The sequence below is a fragment of the Gadus macrocephalus genome, chromosome 13 (assembly GCF_031168955.1).
Source record: "Gadus macrocephalus chromosome 13, ASM3116895v1".
In the NCBI taxonomy this organism is placed as follows: Eukaryota; Metazoa; Chordata; class Actinopteri; order Gadiformes; family Gadidae; genus Gadus; species Gadus macrocephalus.
In genome coordinates, this window is record NC_082394.1 from 6,551,053 (window position 1) to 6,569,009 (window position 17,957).

At 46.9% G+C, this 17,957-nt stretch overlaps 4 protein-coding genes across 5 annotated transcripts in view; 3 read left to right on the top strand and 1 right to left on the bottom strand.

Annotated features, from left to right (window-relative positions):
- The window catches only part of LOC132470638 (von Willebrand factor A domain-containing protein 1-like), a 7,351-nt gene extending 2,983 nt beyond the window's left edge, over positions 1-4,368 (top strand). Inside the window, exons 2-5 of the mRNA XM_060069409.1 lie at positions 847-1,392; positions 1,845-2,171; positions 2,882-3,157; positions 3,725-4,368. Coding sequence (XP_059925392.1) covers positions 847-1,392; positions 1,845-2,171; positions 2,882-3,157; positions 3,725-4,023 — 1,448 coding nt within the window. The 3' untranslated portion in view covers positions 4,024-4,368. The remainder of the gene's footprint in view (positions 1-846; positions 1,393-1,844; positions 2,172-2,881; positions 3,158-3,724) is intronic.
- A 760-nt stretch (positions 4,369-5,128) lies between these two features.
- LOC132470639 (cyclin-L2-like) lies at positions 5,129-10,932 on the top strand. 2 transcript variants are annotated; one of them, XM_060069411.1, is made up of 10 exons: positions 5,130-5,439; positions 6,191-6,265; positions 6,360-6,469; positions 7,603-7,723; positions 8,027-8,091; positions 8,304-8,403; positions 8,886-9,144; positions 9,622-9,712; positions 10,208-10,273; positions 10,423-10,932. In XM_060069411.1, the coding sequence occupies exons 1-10, from the start codon at positions 5,170-5,172 to the stop codon at positions 10,601-10,603; spliced, it is 1,338 nt and encodes a 445-aa protein (XP_059925394.1). In that variant the 5' UTR covers positions 5,130-5,169; the 3' UTR covers positions 10,604-10,932. The 2 variants fall into 2 exon arrangements, with proteins under 2 accessions (XP_059925395.1, XP_059925394.1); XM_060069412.1 differs by lacking the exon at positions 10,208-10,273 and having other exon boundaries at positions 5,129-5,439.
- Positions 10,933-11,073: 141 nt separating this feature from the next.
- Positions 11,074-13,964, top strand: LOC132470640 (olfactory receptor class A-like protein 4). The gene is made up of 4 exons (XM_060069413.1): positions 11,074-11,859; positions 12,108-12,371; positions 12,688-12,930; positions 13,546-13,964. Exons 1-4 carry the CDS (start codon positions 11,599-11,601, stop codon positions 13,750-13,752), a joined length of 975 nt encoding a protein of 324 aa, XP_059925396.1. The 5' UTR covers positions 11,074-11,598; the 3' UTR covers positions 13,753-13,964.
- Positions 13,965-14,602: 638 nt separating this feature from the next.
- LOC132470971 (olfactory receptor class A-like protein 4) lies at positions 14,603-15,828 on the bottom strand. Its single transcript, XM_060069934.1, has 2 exons — positions 15,691-15,828; positions 14,603-15,613 (listed from the first exon to the last, which is right to left on the bottom strand). The coding sequence occupies exons 1-2, from the start codon at positions 15,775-15,777 to the stop codon at positions 14,603-14,605; spliced, it is 1,098 nt and encodes a 365-aa protein (XP_059925917.1). The 5' UTR covers positions 15,778-15,828.
- Positions 15,829-17,957: the final 2,129 nt, after the last annotated feature.

Below are 17,957 nucleotides of genomic sequence, written 5' to 3' on the forward strand. Positions count from 1 at the left end.
GTGATTCTGTGAATGAGCCCTTTGTCAAAAAAACAATCATTTCATAAATTGGTTGTTGCCATCGCTTAAAGGGAAAGGGTATTTCTGTGTCATATTCTACCTGGAAACCTACTATTATCTTAAAACTTACTGTAAATAATCCTTAAATGAATGCAGCAACGAAAATACAGATGCTTTCATCAGTTCAGCAACAATTCAATCAACAATACGATTTTCAGGAAAATCTGTCTTTAATTTATGATTTTATTTAACACTTGAAACTCAAAGAACAGAGTCAACATTCAGATCGTCTCCATCGATTTTACATTATGGTCATTCAATATTAACAGGGCTGTCTTCAGCCTACCAAAGGCCCTTTAAAGAACATCTGGTTGTCAAGCAATCGAGTTATCTTTTAATTTCATTCCTCCAATTTAGCTGGCAAGCACCTGTCTATTTTGTCATATAATCCGATAGTCTATCTAAGTCCAAGGTACATCTGTCCCTGAAAGTGCTCGGCGCTTTGAGGATTTCTATGACAACCGCGGGCAAAAGTAAGACTCGGATGTCATGAACAGGGGTGTATTATGGTGGTCATTGGCCGCTAGGCTTCTACTTGCTTTAGGCCCCCTTAACGGTCACGCAGAAAAAAAGTAGCTTGACCAAATAATTTGGGTGAAGTCTTTATTTAATTTTTTTTTATAGAAAATAGTCTGGCCAATCCAGGGGCCCCTTGCACACCTGGGCCCCTAGGCCGCAGCCTAGCCTAGCCTGTGCAGTAATCTGTGTCTGGTCATTATGGAAACCACTGTCCTTCAGCCTCAACCCCCCCCGCCTGCTTCCTTCTCCTCCATCTGCTCCCCGTAGCGCTGAACTGCCGCGAGGGCGCCCTGCTGCTGCTGCTGGACTCCTCAGGCAGCGTCTCCTCCTACGAGTTCCAGCGCCTGCTGCTCTTCCTGGAGGAGCTGCTGCGCCCCTTCCCCCTGGGCCCCGGCCAGGTGCAGGTGGGGCTGCTGCAGGTGGACACCCTGCCGCACCTGGGGTTCGGCCTGGGCGCACACCGCTCCCAGCCGGAGCTGCGGGCGGCCCTGATGCAGGCCCGGCTCCTGCGGGGGGACACCAACACCGTCGCGGCCCTGGCCCTGGCCAAGGATCTGCTCTCCAGCGCTAGGGGGGCAGGGGGGATCCCTAGGGTGCTCCTGTGGCTGACGGACGGGGTGAGGCCCGGAGACGTGGACCAGCGGATGTCGATGCTGAAGGATGACGGGGTGACCGTGCTGGCCCTGGCCACCGGACAGGGGGACTACCAGACCCTGCGGCGGGCGGTGTCCCCGCCCCTCGAGTCCCACCTCTACGTGGTGGACGTCGATGACCTCCGCATCGTGATGGAGGAACTGAGGGAGGCCATCATTGGTGTGTGTGTGTGTGTGTGTGTGTGTGTGTGTGTGTGTGTGTGTGTGTGTGTGTGTGTGTGTGTGTGTGTGTGTGTGTGTGTGTGTGTGTGTGTGTGTGTAGTCTCTGTCCTATTGGGAGGAGCAGATATTGTTAAGCTCTGGTAAAGTGAATCCTATAACATATTCAAGCTTGAGAGCATGTATATGCGGGATTATCCAAAGATGAATATACATATATGTAAATATATATGTAGGTGTTTGTCCAGTCCAGAAAATATACGCATTTACGTAAAGTGTTGTACGTCCTGGCACAATTTTTCTTTCCAGAGAGTACAGAAAGTGATTTATTGTTGCTTTTTTCTTCTGACAATTGTACTTTACTAAATACCCTGAATGTAAAATGTAAATATAAATGTATCATGCGCTCTATGATTCTCCCTCTCCCGTTCCCCGCCCGTTTCCCATGGTCAGAGATCCTGTGTGCGGAGGGGCTCCGCGTGGTCCATCTGACGGCCCGTAGCGCTGTGCTACAGTGGCGTCCGGTTCTGACCACGGACACAGGCTCCTACCACCTGCAGTGGCAGTGTGGGGGGGTGCCGGGGGCCGGCTCCAGCAGCGCCTCTGGGTGTGGCACTACTGCCGGGTGGCCCCAGGGTCGCAGCGTCTCCGGGGGCTCAAACAGGGCGGAGCTGAGCGACCTGCGCCCGGACGCCACCTACACAGCCTCCCTCACCCCCATGTCGACCCTTTACCAAGACCACTTCAGCACCCTGTCCGTCAACTTCACCACACTGCCTGGTGAGAGAGAGAGAGAGAGAGGGGGGAGGGGGGGGGAGAGAGAGAGAGGTGGGGGGGGGAGAGAGAGGGGGGGGAGAGAGAGAGAGAGAGAGAGAGAGAGAGAGAGAGGGGGGGGACAGAGAGAGAGAGAGAGAGAGAGAGGGGGGGGGGACAGAGAGAGAGAGAGAGAGAGAGAGAGAGATAGCGAGAGAGAGAGAGAGAAAAGGGAGGGAGGGAGAGGGAAAGAGAGGGAGAGAGAAAGACAGAGAGAGGGAGGACATAGAGGGAGCTTCTACTGAATAATGAGAAAAGGGTTGAAACAACAAGATGATTTAGTACTCGGGCCTGCAGCTGTAGGGGTTGTCGTTGGCTCTAGAAACCTCTTTGTGCACCCACCCTGAACACCGCTTGGCACCCATAACCTCCTCGTACAAGCACCATACTGCAGGAACAGAGTTATAGATACAGGTTGGCTGGAGGTAGGCGTTCAGTGGGCGAGACACCTCCGGAAACTAAGCTTCAATCGATTTCCAGTTACCACTCTAATGGTGTAAAACAGATTAAAAACTACAGGGTGCTTGACTGTGCATTCACTGCCCATTATCCGCTTGTGCGGATGGGGCAATCACAGCAAACAATCCCCCGCTAGCTTGATGGGTCCACATTGCGCACGGCCTCGCAGTCTCTCTTACGCTTTCGTCTTTTTCTCCCTTTCCTTCCCTCATGTTCAGAGTTATTGGGTCCAGCTGTGGTCTCCGTGTTGGCCTATGGCCCTCACCAGATGAACGTCAGCTGGGGCCCTCTACAGCCCGGACACGTCCAGGGCTACAGGGTGGAGTACGCAGTGCTTCCCGGCGGACACGTAAGCACCGTGGAGGTGGAGGGCCACCGCAACTCCGCTGTGCTCGCTGGACTGGAGCCAGACACTCAGTATCTGGTGACCGTCAGCGCTCTGCACACCACAGGCGGGGAGAGAGCCATGTCTGTCAAGGCCTGCACTCAGGAAGGTCTGGTCCACCCCCCCCCCTGCTGAACAGATGATGTATGCTTGTGTCTGTGCCTTGGTTTTTTTTGTGTTATTCTCTTTTTTGTGTTATTCTTTTTTCTCCTGATAGTCCGTTCATTTCCTGGACCTAGGGGGTAAAACATAATTGGGTGCTTCTTGGGTGTTAGTAATCCGGTGTGGGCGCCTTGAAATAAGGGATTAGAAAGAATGGATGGAATACAAATGTAGTCACTCATAAGAAATATAGGCCTGCAGTGGAAACAGCCTTATTTCAAACCTAGGCAGTCGTGTTTTAATATGAAAAACGAAATATTAAAAGCCTCACGGCTTAAATATTATCAGACCGCCTTCCCTGCCTCCATTTGGGCCTTTTTCTGCCTATTGCTTGTCAATTTTTTACTTAATCCTCTGGTTATGTAAATTCTCCTCCCACTGCATTGTTTCTGTCAGTACGTTCATGGAGCTCAGAGACCTCTTCCACCAGGTGATCCGTCCTCTGTCTCCCTCCCTCCCTCCCTCCCTCCCTCTGTCCCTCCCCCTCCCTCTCCCTCTCCCTCCCCCCCCCCAGTGCCTGCACCCCTCCCAGCCCTGGAGGAACTCCTGCTAACCCCCCTGGATGGAGCCGGGGTCGAGGCCAGGTGGAGGGCCCCCTCCGGGCAGCAGGACCGCCTGAGGGGCTACTGGCTCAGCTGGGAGGCTGGGACCCCCGCGGGGGTCTGGACCTCCATGTCGTACATGCAGGTGGGCGCCGGGACCTTGTCGGCGCAGCTGGCTAACGTGGCCGGCGGCGGTTGCGCCCGCGTGTGTGTCTCCCCCGTCTACCGCTCGGGCCGCGGGGACGGACTGTGCTGCACCGCCGGGGGGTGATTGGACCGGGGGGTCTGGGGACCGGAGCCCAGCCGCACACGCACACACACACACACACACACACACACACACACATACGGACGAACACATGCATGTGCACACACACACACACACACACACACACACACACACACACACACACACACACACACACACACACATACACACGAACATCCAAACTCACACGCACACACACAGAAACACACACACACAAACATCAATACTCACACACAAACACACATTAACGCACACACATGCACAGATCGAATGCACTTTGACACACAAAGACCTATGCACAGACATTCACACACATGCATACACACATACAGACACCAGACACACACACACACACACACACACACACACACACACACACACACACACACAGACATACACAGCCACACACACACATACAGACACACAAACACACACACATAATTAGCATCAAATTCACTGATGCATGCATTGTTTTAATAAATGTGATTATTCGGACACACTCAATAGCCCGGTTTCATTATATCCAGCAGGACATGTACTCAAAAGTAATCACCCCCCCATCCAGTCTCTGTCTTCTTCTATTTATTTATTTTTTTATCTAAATCACTGAATTAAGAACGAGAGCCAGAGTCTCCTGCAATCAGCCGTATGATGTGAAGAGGATGCAATAAATGGAAATTTTCCGAAGGCTTTAAAGATGCACTTTTATCTAAGGAGGCTTATTTTCTCCTCATTTAACACTGATGGTCCATTTATCATATGATATAATGTAAAATGCTATTCAAATTATTGACAGTATTTATTCTGCATTGCATACAATTCTGTGTTTGAGTATTTTACCTATACTTGATTTCACCTAGTGGTGAAATGTTATGCTGCTTTTCTTGTCATAATCAGTGAAATGTAAAGAAATTTAACTAACTCAATAAAATTATGTATAATTTGTTTGATTGTATTCGTTCCCCTTCACTACATTTATTTTGGGCTTCAGATGATTGTCATGTTTTAAGATTGTGCGTCTGTTTAAAACACGGTCAACAGTTCCCATCATTTACCGAGAGGAACTGGATTGTTGCTTCTGTTTCACCGCCACCAACACACTAGGGGGCGCCGCCCAATTCAAGCAGTGCACTTGCGGTTGTAAAACGGATGTCCTCAGAGCTCCGTTCTCGCAACGCAATTTTAAAAAAATATGCCATGGCTGCTGGCGATCTAAGGATTCCCGGAGAAGGTGTTCTAATAGGAGATAAACTTTATTCCGGCGTTACTTTAACATTAGATAATTGCCGGGTGCCAGCGGAGCGACTACAGAGCAGCCCGTCCGCCGACCATGGCTTGACCTCGATCGCCGAGGAGCAGCTTAGGATGCGCGGCTGTGAGTTGATCCAAGCCGCTGGCATCTTGCTCAAACTTCCACAGGTTGGTGAAAAAATACGTAAATCACGGGCCTACGCGTGTGCTCATGTTCAATCCATACATCAAAGTGTTCATGGTAGGGTTTACTTTAAAGTGTAACAGGTACTTAAGTCAAATTATTTAGCCATACAAACTCTCGTTGTCGAACACTGAATAACAACAGAGCCGCCGTCCATTGCGCGCTGTTTCTTAGTGAAGATTGAATACTGTTCCCTATAATCTAATTTACTCGAATTTAGTTTGTTTCATTTGTAAAGGAACGGGGTTATTAGATAATATCCACATTAATCATTGTAAGGGCGTTGTTAAAAGGCAAGCCACAACACTTTGTAACAAAGGAGTCAAGTTAAGAACTAAAACCACCCACGTGATATGACTAGTGTGTATCTATAGTTACAAACTGAGACAAATGACCAACTAAGTACTCAGAGACCCTGATTAATGGTGTATTTAATTCATAATACCTAACGGAAACATGAAGAGGACTTGAGGAAAAACATTGTGTATGTCATGGTTTTTAGTACTGTTCTAACCAGTAGCTAGACTGTCATGTCGAATGAAGCCTATGGATGACTTTAGTATACATGAGTACTGTGTAGGAATAATGAGACGAGAGGTTATTTTTTGTAAGCATAGGACGCAGTGTCTACAAGATACCAACCTTTACCCCATGGATGTAGGCAAGATCCAGCAATGCCCTGCTTAGTGTGAGGTTCTTGTCTTGCTCCTAAACTCTCTGTTTACCTCATCACAGGTAGCGATGGCCACGGGACAAATTCTCTTCCAGAGATTTTTCTACTGCAAATCGTTCGTCCGACACTGTGCAGAGGTACGCTGGATTCGTTTCATTGTCAACTTAGTCACTGTGAAGGTGTTGTGGGGCCCGACTCATTTGCCGTCGTCTTGTCTATTTTGTCCCTCAGATGGTGGCCATGGCGTGTGTACACCTCTCCTCTAAGATCGAGGAGGAGCCGCGCCGGATACGAGACGTGATCAACGTGTTTCACCATCTGAAGAAGGGCAGAGGGGGCCGGTAAGAATTCTCTTCTGCCGGACATGTGTGCTTCAGCTGGGGCTGCACAGTCGGGACAAAAACTGTAATTGCGATTTGTGATGGTGATTATTCAGTATTAGGGCTGGGTGTTGTGGCCAATTTCCTAAATCAATTTGATTTCGATTCATTAGGTTCTGAATCGATTAATAACGATTCGATAAGATTCAATCTGCTCTTAAATAATGAAAATGGCTCAACTGTTTTACAAAAGACAATGAATGTACTTTATTTCTCCTCTTCATCTTCAACAACAAGTTTTAAGTGCAAACTTGTAAATTGGACAGTTTAAACAGTTTAAAGAGCTGTAAACAAAACTGTCTCAAGTCTCAAAAGTGAAAATTTGAAATTAGAAAGGAATTGCAAGTGAAAGTGTACTTGAACTACAACATTCCATAACTGCAAATTGCATTAAGGCATTGTTTATTAAAGTGCAAAAATAATATTAATGGTAACGAAACTAAAAAATTAAAATCTATCTCATGCCCTATGAATCGATATTGCAAAATTGAAATGAAATCGATGAAATCAATTTCAGTATGGTGAACAGGTTAGCGATTCATTCAATATTCTGTGGAAAAATTTGTAAGTAATTGAGTTGTATCGGTTTTTAATTTTATTTGAATGGAACAGACATACACACTATTTGAAATGGGCCAAATCTGGAATTTGATTAATATGTGATTAACTGTGCAGCCCTAGCTTCAGCCTGGCTCGGCCAAATGTTAGCCTGTAAAAAATTCACTTGGTGCAAACCAAACGCGAAGACCTCCTATTGGCCGAACCAGCGCTCCGTCCTCCGTAAAGATAGTCTGACAGACATCATGAAAAAGGAATGAGAGTTGACCACAAAGGCACTTTTTCATCTTGATGCCAGTATCACAAGCTTCCAGCCACTTACCCTTCTCCCCAGTGTTTAATGGGTAGTTTATGGTATACTTTATGCATACTAACATGCCTCTAACTAGTCAAACTCCTCCCAATTTCACCACCCTTTCAAACGTCTAACCTACTATGCACTGTACCCCCTGTCCTGGCTTCAGGTTTTTAGTAGGTCTTTAGCATCCCTCTTAGAACCCGCCCCCTTCGATGGGCTTCTGCTGTCTGGTCCACAGAACACGTCCGCCGCTGCCATTGGACGCCGCGTATGTCAATACTAAGGCTCAGGTGATCAAAACGGAAAGGAGGGTTCTGAAGGAGCTGGGCTTCTGTGTGCACGTCAAGCACCCCCACAAGGCAAGTGTGGGAAACATTGCTTCTGCACACGTTTCTACTCACTATTATTCACTAATTAATGCCTCATACGTATATTTTCAATCAAAATGTTTGCGATTAACCTCCTGGCGTTGGATGCATTGACATGATTCTTCAAAAGGTTTACCAGCTAGACCAACAGGTTTGATGTGGTTTGTTGTTTAACAACAGATGTGAGCTCTATGCATCACCGATTTATTTTGTCATTATTGCTGTTGGCTTCTCATTTCAGTGCGTCACGTATCTCTGTTACTTTCTAACGGCCTGCTGTGTCACCCTTTACAGGTAATAGTCATGTACCTTCAGGTTCTGGAGTGTGAGAAGAACACTCCCCTGGTTCAAATGGCCTGGTAGGTCTATGACTATAGACTTTAATATTATGTGTTTGTTTTGGTTAATTTGATTAATATCTTTTGATTCAGTTTTTAAGTGAAGGAATGCTTTTACAAAAAAGAATCCTCCAGAGCTATGTAAATCATTATTCACCTTGCAGATGCATCTTGGAACTCAAATATTAGTTTTTTCTTGCTTGTGTTTTAATGGTTGGTTTATTTGTGATCAGGAACTACATGAACGATAGCCTGCGGACGGACGTTTTCCTGAGGTACAGTGCTGAGACGGTCGCCTGTGCCTGTATCTACCTGTCAGCCAGAGCTTTACAGGTCAGTTACAAGTATTTCCCATGCTGTTATAACGTCAGTTATAACAGCAGTTACGACTCTCCACATTATACTGATGAATTTCTTTATGATTGATTCTGGGGGGAATTATTTGTTGCTCAGCTCAAGCCTGTAACATAAGTATACAACAAAAAAAAAGAGCCATGTATGCAAACACAAATACATAAAAATATAAATTATAGATAAATATGCATCTGACCGACAATAAAATGTAAAAATATGTTTAGGGTAAGCTTTCTTACTGTTTTAGCCCCGAGATCGTAGGTCTTATCCCAGTGTTTTTTTTTTTACCTCCTCACCTGTCGCATGTTGAGCTCCAGCCCTTTGGAGTGTGACGCGTTCCATGTGTCTCCGTGAGGTGGTGGGGTCCCTCCCACCAGTGACCAATCCGACGTTCCCTCTCGGCGCTAAACAAAGTGCATCTAAACAAACCAATGCTGTGTCGTCCCCCCCCCCCCCAACAGATACCTCTGCCAGAGCAGCCCGCCTGGTTCCTGTTGTTCGGCTCGGCGGAGGAGGACCTGAAGGAGATCTGCCGGAGGATCCTGCGGCTGTACGCGCTGCCCAGCGTGTCCCTGGCCGCCCTGCTGCTGCAGGTGGACAAGTGTCGCCAGGCCATGGACGCCGTGGCCGCCAAGGCCAAGGCCGCGGGCACGGTGCTGCTGTCCATCGGGACGCCCACCCTCGACAGCCCCGCCAACTTCTCCCCCGCCTCCAAAGCAGGTATGGTGGATGGACCGCTGCCTGGCGTCTCTTTCTTCATGAGCTGAACCTTCGTGCTGCAGAGGTTGATGGCACCGTCGTCTCCACAGGAGCGGTGTTTTATCTGTTTTGGGTCTCTCTACCTAATATAAAATATACGGTTTCAATATGATGGAATGGTAATGCAGGAATTTCCTTTGACCCGAGTTGGCTGCACTGGGTGTATAATCCGATTCAGCTGGTCCGCCTGCTTGGGTCTTTGTTCCATAGCTGGAGCCGGGCTTTGGATTGTTTAGATTGAGCTTTAGGGCTTTAATGCATGTGGCCCGCTTTAGTGGTGGACATAAATACATTGTTAAGGGAATATAATCGAATAGAAGCATCTTAAGTGCATTCCACCGCCCTCGAGAATGATACAAAATGATATAATGATATCCTTCATGATATGAATTCATTGATTTCTAAAATTGCTTTTTTGTTTTTAATAATCATTTTTAGTGTCACCTGCTGTGCCAAATCCCGGTCATGAATCTCCTGTGTCAAAAGTTGCCCTAAAAAATGCCTGCCGAAAACTAGCGAATGGAGATGGGTGAGTTTATTTGTTTCCTTTGGCAGTTGTTGCAATGGAACTTTAGAGCGCATTTCAATTTACAGTGCAGGTCACTTTACATTAAGTTACCGGTACTTTACATGCAGTTCACTTAACAGTGCAGGTCACTTTATATTGCATTTCACTTTAATGTGCAGGTAACTTCACAATAAACTTAACATGCAGTTCACTTCACATTGAACTTAACATGCAGTTCACTTAACATGCAGTTCACTTAACATGCAGTTCACTTAACATGCAGTTCACTTATCATGCAAGTCACTTTCCACTGCAGGTCACTTTCCACTGCAGGTCACTTTCCACTGCAGGTCACTTTCCACTGCAGGTCACTTTCCAGTGCCGGTCACTTTCCACTGCAGGTCACTTTCCACCGCAGGTCACTTTAAAGTGCAGGTCACTTTACACCGCAGGTCACTTTACAGTGCAGGTCACTTTCAACCCTTTATTTTCATGTGACTATTGTGTGTTAATCAGGAAGAGCAAACTAAGTCGCAGCGCCGAGAGGAGAGAGAGCCGACCCCCCAGTCCTCCAAAGCGCAGGTAGGGTCACGCCCCCAGGGGCCCCTCCACAGTGTAGCGCACACCGTGGGGCTCAGAACAGTGGCTCCTGGTAAACATGCAGGCCTGTGTTGGGTGCGATTGCTGGTCGACTCAGTCAGTCTGTCGTTAACCCCTTCTCCTCTCTGTAGACGCAGTCGCAGCGTCTCGTCCGCCTCTCGCTCCGCCTCACCGCTACGACGCAAGAAGCACGCGGTCCACAGGGAGCGGGAGAGGGAGCGGGAGCGGTACAGGGAGCGAGACGGGGAGAGGAGTCGGAGAGGAGCAGAGAAGGGTCGCGGACGGAGGGAGGAACACTCGCGTAGGAGATGACTGGACTCGCCACGGGGAGGTCGAGGGTTTATGATTTGGGATTTTTTTGTTTTTTTGTTTTTTTCAGGGTCTGACTATGTTTTTATAGTGTTATTTTTCCTGCTACGTGCTGCATTTTTTTTTTGTTCCTCTTTGCATTTTCTTTTTTGTAAACGCTCAAAGACAAAAGTGATCATCATGACTTTTTAAATACAATATTTTTTATAATCATCATTCATGTCGTTTCCTGTTGGAGTTCCATTATGCCACCCCAAATTCACCCACAATTGTATTCTATTGAAGCCATTTCTGATGGCTTAAAGTTGTTATAAAATGAGTTTTTGAAAGTCTTCTTGCTGGATGTCTTCAGTACTACCATACCATCATATGCTGTGGAGACCTATTGCCCACAACATGGCGCACAACAAAAGTGTTTCGTAGATACTCAACAAAAGCCCATGAAAATTCAATAGAAATCCTGGCACCATTAATACAAAAAGTATTTATTTATCTCAACATAATGTGTAAGCACATGCACCCACACAAAGTTTGGGATGTGTCTGCAAACAAAGCATGTCGAGGTTGTACTGATTAGTCCCCTGGGAGCTGTGAACCTGATCCTAGCGATACGTGGGAGCTCTGTGATGCTCAGGTACTTCCTGGGGGTATTGCATGCATCGTTAACGAAATCGAATGAAAAAAGCACCAATGCCGTCAATTTTGTCAGGTGACGAACGGATGCCCCCCCCCCCCCCCCCCTTGTTATATAGCGTGTGTTAGGGGGAGGGGCAGAGATCAAGGAGCAGCACCCAAGGTTGATCAGCAGGGTAGGCCCACTGATGCGTAGCGAGGCGGGACCGGGAATCGAACACTGACGTTCAACAGTGAAGGTCATCGACATGGCGTGTGTGTTGCGTGCCATCGATTATACTTAGTTTTACCTAACCCTTAGGTGAAACCCTTTTAGTTTGTCTTTTTTTATTCTGGGAAAAAGCTCTGAATTAACAAACCAAAACATGTCGGAGGCGGAGGTAGAGCTGGTGGGGATGGGGCTGCGCACAGACGCGTCTCCCATTCAGACCACCTTCTACATCCTCCTGGTGCTGTTCGGCATCGTGGGGAACACCACGGTGATCGGAGTCATCGGCCACAGCGTGCTGATGAACCCCGGCGTGGGCCGGAACTCGGACATCATCATCATCAACATGGCGGTGTCCAACCTGATGGTGTCTGTGTTGAGGAACGCTCTGCTCGTTATCTCAGACATTGGAATCGCGGTAGGATGTTTTCATTGAACTACTTAACCACCAGAGGTACTTTTGAAATGTTTGTTTTGGGGGGTGCAGCTGCCACTGCAATAAATATTGTTCTGTAAATGTTATAAGAACCGCAATGACCGAATTAGTCTTATTTTCAAATTTGGATGTATATTTGACGTTGCTTAAACAGGTGAACCATAAGGTTTGTGAACAACATGAATGATACTTAAACACTATAAATATGAACCCGTGTGTCTTCCCTTCAGCTATACTCGTCCAAAGAATGTTGTCAGTTTCTCATGGGGGTGTGGGTGTGGCTGCGGTCTGTCAACGTGTGGTCCACGCTGTTGCTGAGTGCCTTCCACTTCCACACCTTAAGAAGAGTGGCCCCTCCACTGGGGAACCTGCATGGGCCCCGGGGACTGCCCAAACTCCTCCTCCTCGGTCTGGGCCTCATCTGGGTCCTCAATTTCCTCTACTCCATCCCTGCCCACGTTTTCTCCATCAACGGCAACCAGAACAGCACTGAGGTGATTGGTTTACCGGCTACGGAGTGATCCGCTGTCACTCACGGCTCTGGGCTGGGGGGTGGAGGGGTGTTGTCTTGGTAACTAGTAATCTGTCATCCTGTCAACATGTGATTGTGTGCATTTGCTGCTATAAATCTAACCAGTCTTTCTTTTTTATTATAAAATCCTTAATCCCAGTGTCTCTTGAAAAGGGGCATCAAACTTCCCAGGTCCACGTTGTATTTGGCGTCCAACCCTTTTTTAAATTTCCTCTCTTTGCCCCCGTTCAGTCGGTCACCTCATCTCCCCCTCTCCCCTTCTGCATCCCCCTCCCCAGACCTTGATGCTAGTGAGCAGCACCACGCGGCCGCTGTTAGGCTGCATCTGGAACTTCCCCCTGAAGAACGGCCTGCTGTACGCCACCATCTCCATGGTCATCCACGAGACGCTGCCCATCGTGCTGATGGCCTTCACCAACGCCGGCTCCCTGTACAGCCTGTACGCCCACAGCAAGATGCGCAGCATGGTCAAGGACGTGCACGTCATCAAGAAGGTTCCAGCGGAGCGCCGGGCAGCCAAGGTGAGGAGGAGGGGGGGGGGGGGGGGGGGGGGAGGCAGCTGAACACGCCCACTTGTGATGTCACGATGAAAATCATTGGTTCCCATGTGCCAAACGGCTTGTACCAGCTAACCACACACACACCTGGTGGCATGGCATGAGCTGGGGTAGATGGGGGGGGGGGGATAAGTGGAGAGCTATATGAATCCCTCCCATCCCCTCCATGCTGAGCTGTGGCAGATGAGGAGCGCCTTCAGCCACAGGTTCATGTTCTCCAGGTGCAAGACGGAGCGCTTCAGGTGCTCCTTTGTGCCGGCAGCCATTATGTGTTTGCGTATGCATGTGTGTGTGTTTAGGTATGCGTACATATGTGTATATGCATCACCCATCATGATGTTGGTTCTGTTTGTCGTGTTTTTGTCCCTATTTTAACTATAAGCTATTTATTGTATTTATTGCATTGTCATTTTATCCTGTATCCTTCCACTGCTGCTGGGCTGTTTTTGCAACAAACAATTTCTCCTACGGGGGATTAATAAAGTTTTATCTTAATAGAAAAAAGAAAAAACCGTAATAGTTGCGTTAAGAAACTCTGCATGGCGTGACCTCCCTTCTTGTCACCCCTCCTCCCCCCAGGTTATTCTGGCACTCATTATGCTCTTCATCGCCTCCTGGGGAACCAGCATAATTTCTGTCAACTACTTCAACTACAACCGCGGTCAGTCGGCCGAGTTCCTCCTGGTCATTGCACGCTTTGCCAACATTTTCTTCATCGCCATGTCGCCCATTATTCTGTCTATTGGTCACCGCCGCTTGCGTTCGTTTTTTAGAAGTCTCGTATGACCTGACGGCAGAGCCCATGCCTACAGCGCCGTTTCAAGTACAGTCTCAAACATTCATTATGTTTTGAAAATGTTTGTTTTTAGGATTTTTTTTTTCAAGGCCGAAGGTATTTAGGATTTAGTTTCCATAATATTCCTTTGTCATCTTTTGTGTTAGTTATCTGTGCAAGGTAATTATACCCCATATTTAAATAAAAACATGTTGAGATTAAACATATTGCTTGCAGCTAATTGGAAGTTGTATCGTAAAATGCTCTGTATATATATATATATATATATATATATGTTTTCTGTTATTGTGGGTGTAGTCCCTCGACTGTAAACTGAAAAATCAAGTAGTTGTAGCAAATGTTATTGGTATATTAGTTATTTATCTAGACCACGGCCGGTTCATGTAACATTAATTGAAAGACATGAGAATAGAATGCAGTTCTAACTATGATATATTTGAGGTGATTGTCATTGTATGTTTTCAGATATTATTTTTTAATAAATAAATAGTAAACCATGCAGGCTTCTTGAATAATGTACTCGTCATTTCCATTTAAGCTTAACCAAATCAACGGCATAAAGTATACAATATTCTGCCTTAGACTTAAGTATGAAGAGAAATACATTGGACATTTTCACATTATAATGACATAATGAATGACGTTCTGTTGTCTCAATGAACGGAACCCAAATCAACAGCCTTTTACCTCTCATTGCCACCGTCCTGAACTTAAACATATTAATTTTCAATCTACAAAAAAGCTTAACAATTCTGTACAAATCTTACTTAATACTTTTTTCTCTTTTTTCAACATGCGATATTGCAGCCAAACTGCTTATAGTTTGTAGGACTCGTACAACTATTTTTTACTCATGGTTTTCTCCTTCGTGCTCGCGGCTTCCTTCTGCACCACAAAGACAGTCTTCCCCTTCTCCTTCTGCTGTGCAGCGCCCGCGGCCCCGCCGTCCTCCTCCCCTTCATGCCCCCGACACCTCACCACGTTCGAGCAGCCGACCAGCTTACCCACAATCCTCTTCCTCAGCTTCCCGTGTCCCAGGGCCACCACCATGGGGCTGAACCCCACGAACAGGGACGCCGCAAAGTGGGCCACGGTCAGCAGGCCCTCAGCGTGGTGGCCCCCGTCGTGGTTGTAGTACGTCACCGCGGCGACCTGCAGCACCCAGCACACCACGAACAGGGACACCAGCGACATGATGACGTGGCCCGCCTTGCGCTCGCTGGCCAGGTGCCGGTCCATGTCCCCGCTGTCCCCGCCCGCCGCCGTCACGGCCCGGATGTGCTTGGCCAGGGCGTGCAGCGTGGCCAGGTTGGTGCAGATCATCAGCACCAGCGGCAGCACCTCGTTCAGCACCAGGGAGGTGGAGGCGAACGCCGCTCCCTGCTCCCGGCTGGGGAACTCCCAGATGCAGCCCAGCAGGGGCCGGGTGGTGCAGCTGATCACCATCAGCTCCACCGTGGCGTTCCCGTGCACGTGCGTGGTGTACACCAGCGCCGGCAGGGAGAGCACCAGGTTGACACCCCACACCAGCCCCAGGGCCCCCCACACCCGCCGCCGCTCCTTCTGCACGGCCAGGGGTCCGAAGGCCACGTGCTGGCGCCTCAGGGTGGAGCAGTGGAAGGCGCTCAGGGCCAGGGTCACCCAGCAGCCCACGGCCCTCCACCACACCCACAGCAGCATGAAGACCCGGCACCAGCCCGGGGACAGGGTCACCTCCAGTCCCAGGTCGGAGATGAAGATGGGCACGGTGCGGAACAGCGAGGTCAGCAGGTTGGCCAGCGACAGGTGGACCAGGATGGTGTCCGACGCGGGCATCCGACGAGACTGACTCTGCATGGCGGACTGGCACACCTGGGACGACAGAGGAGACCGGTATAGAGGGGTTCCGATACGCAAAACACACAGGAACCGACGGCAGCGCCACTTACCGTATGCATGACCATGATGTTTCCCATAATACCGGTAAACACCAGAAGGCCAAACAATATGGCATCTACAGTGAGGACCTCAGCCATTGCATCGACTTCCGCATGGCGAAGCGATGCCTTGATTTTACGGACAAAGCAGTCTTTCAGTTTGAGAGGTTGGGTGAGGTGTTGACATGGACCTTTACTGTCTTGAGGTCCACCCCGCTGTTTATAAGCGGCTCAATGCTCGCCTGAATGCAGATGGGTCCGTCCCACCCGAGGGTCATGCTCTCCAGCAGTGCTGACCTGGTTCAAGGTGAATTAACCGGAACGCCTCGTTACCGGGATACGCTATGGGCACAGGCTCGTTTGAATGGAAAAGTTACGGCAAATGGAAATTCAATGACAACAGCACAAGGGCATTTTAATAACTTTTTTTTGTTTAGCAATTGTTTGTGTACGTAGTGTAGGCTGACCGGAAGCACAAATTTATATATAGTGTCTTCATGCATGAAGATCAAACAATTAAAAAACGAATTCAAGGGATTTATACCATGTAGTAATGTGTATATATGGTTTATACTTTTTATCTCATCGTTATATATATATATATATATATATTTTTTTTTTCTATGCTAAATATCCCTTGATTTCTTTGTCCCATTAATTGTTCTCATTTTAATGCTCTTATCAACATGGAGAAGTGCATCGGCTTGCCTTGTGCAAATGATAACAACATTGGCATATACTGATCAAAGCAGAAAGATACAAAAAAAAGCCTATAGTGCAATTAAACGATGAACATACAAACATACTGCCTTGAACATAGCAGTCAGGCTACTGCTTCTTTGTTTTGAGCCAAAGAAAAAAATAAAACTTTTTATTTTTTTCAAATATGAATTTTAAAAGAAATTAACGTCGTTAAAATTGGTTTGCGTTAACGCCGTTAATAACGCGTTTAATTGACAGCCCTAATATATATATATATATATATATATATGAGGGGGAGAGCGAGAGAGAGGGGGGGAGAAACAAAGAGAGAGAGCTTTGATAGCAGTTTTACAATTGTAATTTTATTCAGAATTATAACTTGACATAGTAAACCGGATAATGAAAGCGACCATCAAACAAATATATCATGATATCCTGATCATTCATTTGGATCATGCTCCACTCCCTACTAGACACTATCTTAGGTGCTATGGCAGCAGCTCATCAAACATCTGACTCTCCCAAGATTATCTCAGGGCCCATTGTACCATTGAGGTAATCCCGCTGATGCTGCATTTTGTTTTAATAATCAAGCTTCCCTCTTTTCCCTTGGCAATGATTGTTTGTTGTGTTGCATAGTTACTCATTTGTGAACAGCCATTGCTCAATATGTTCTCATTGGAGAACAGCTGAATCGCGTTTATGTATTGGGGCTGCCAAAACCTCATTGATAGAGGCCTACGTTTGAAGTCTCTGGCAGACCATAAGCTAGCGAATGAGTCCAGCATTTTACACTTAAATCAGCTTAATTCAAACGTATAAAATATAACCCCTTTACTATTCATGCATCAATAATATTTTAGATATTTGTCCTCAGTTGGTTAGCCGTACAGTGCGTATAAAGAAGCGCAACACTTGACTTCGCAGATTTAACTGACTTACAGTTTTTCTTAATAGTTTAAACAAGTTTTCTGAAACTATAGCTCAAAACTTTAAACACAAACCTGAGAAAAGTTGATAATTTTGTCAAAACTACACATATTCTTCTCAAAACTGTTTTTTTCCACCGAGCAGTAAACACAGCTATCAAATGAATATCTCTTAGAGAGCATCATTTAAACACTTCCATCAAAATACTTTTTACAGAATGTTGTGGCTTTATGAGGCCATGTTAAATATTCCTATCTATAAAATTGTTTAGAAATAGCTTTCTTTTTTAAAGTTGCAATTAGGTGGTACTTATAAGACTGTTGCCATATTGTTATACAATTCTGTGAATATATCTGAACAGCTGAACTGACTGCATAAAAATAAGACTATAAATGAGGTGAAACAGATCTACATGTCAGTATGTATCCCACCTCCAATCCTGATCAGGCCAAAGGACCATAGCCTATCTACAACACAGTAGAGCTCACCGAGTCCTGTTTTATGCTCTGACATATGATTGAAGTGTTTTGCCAGTTGAGTTTGAACAGCTGAAAAGTGAGTTAGACTTGATTGCTAAGTACGGTAGTTGTTGCGCTTTGAAGGCCAGTGTGATCCAGGTGAACCAAGTGTGCTAAATGATGAGATTT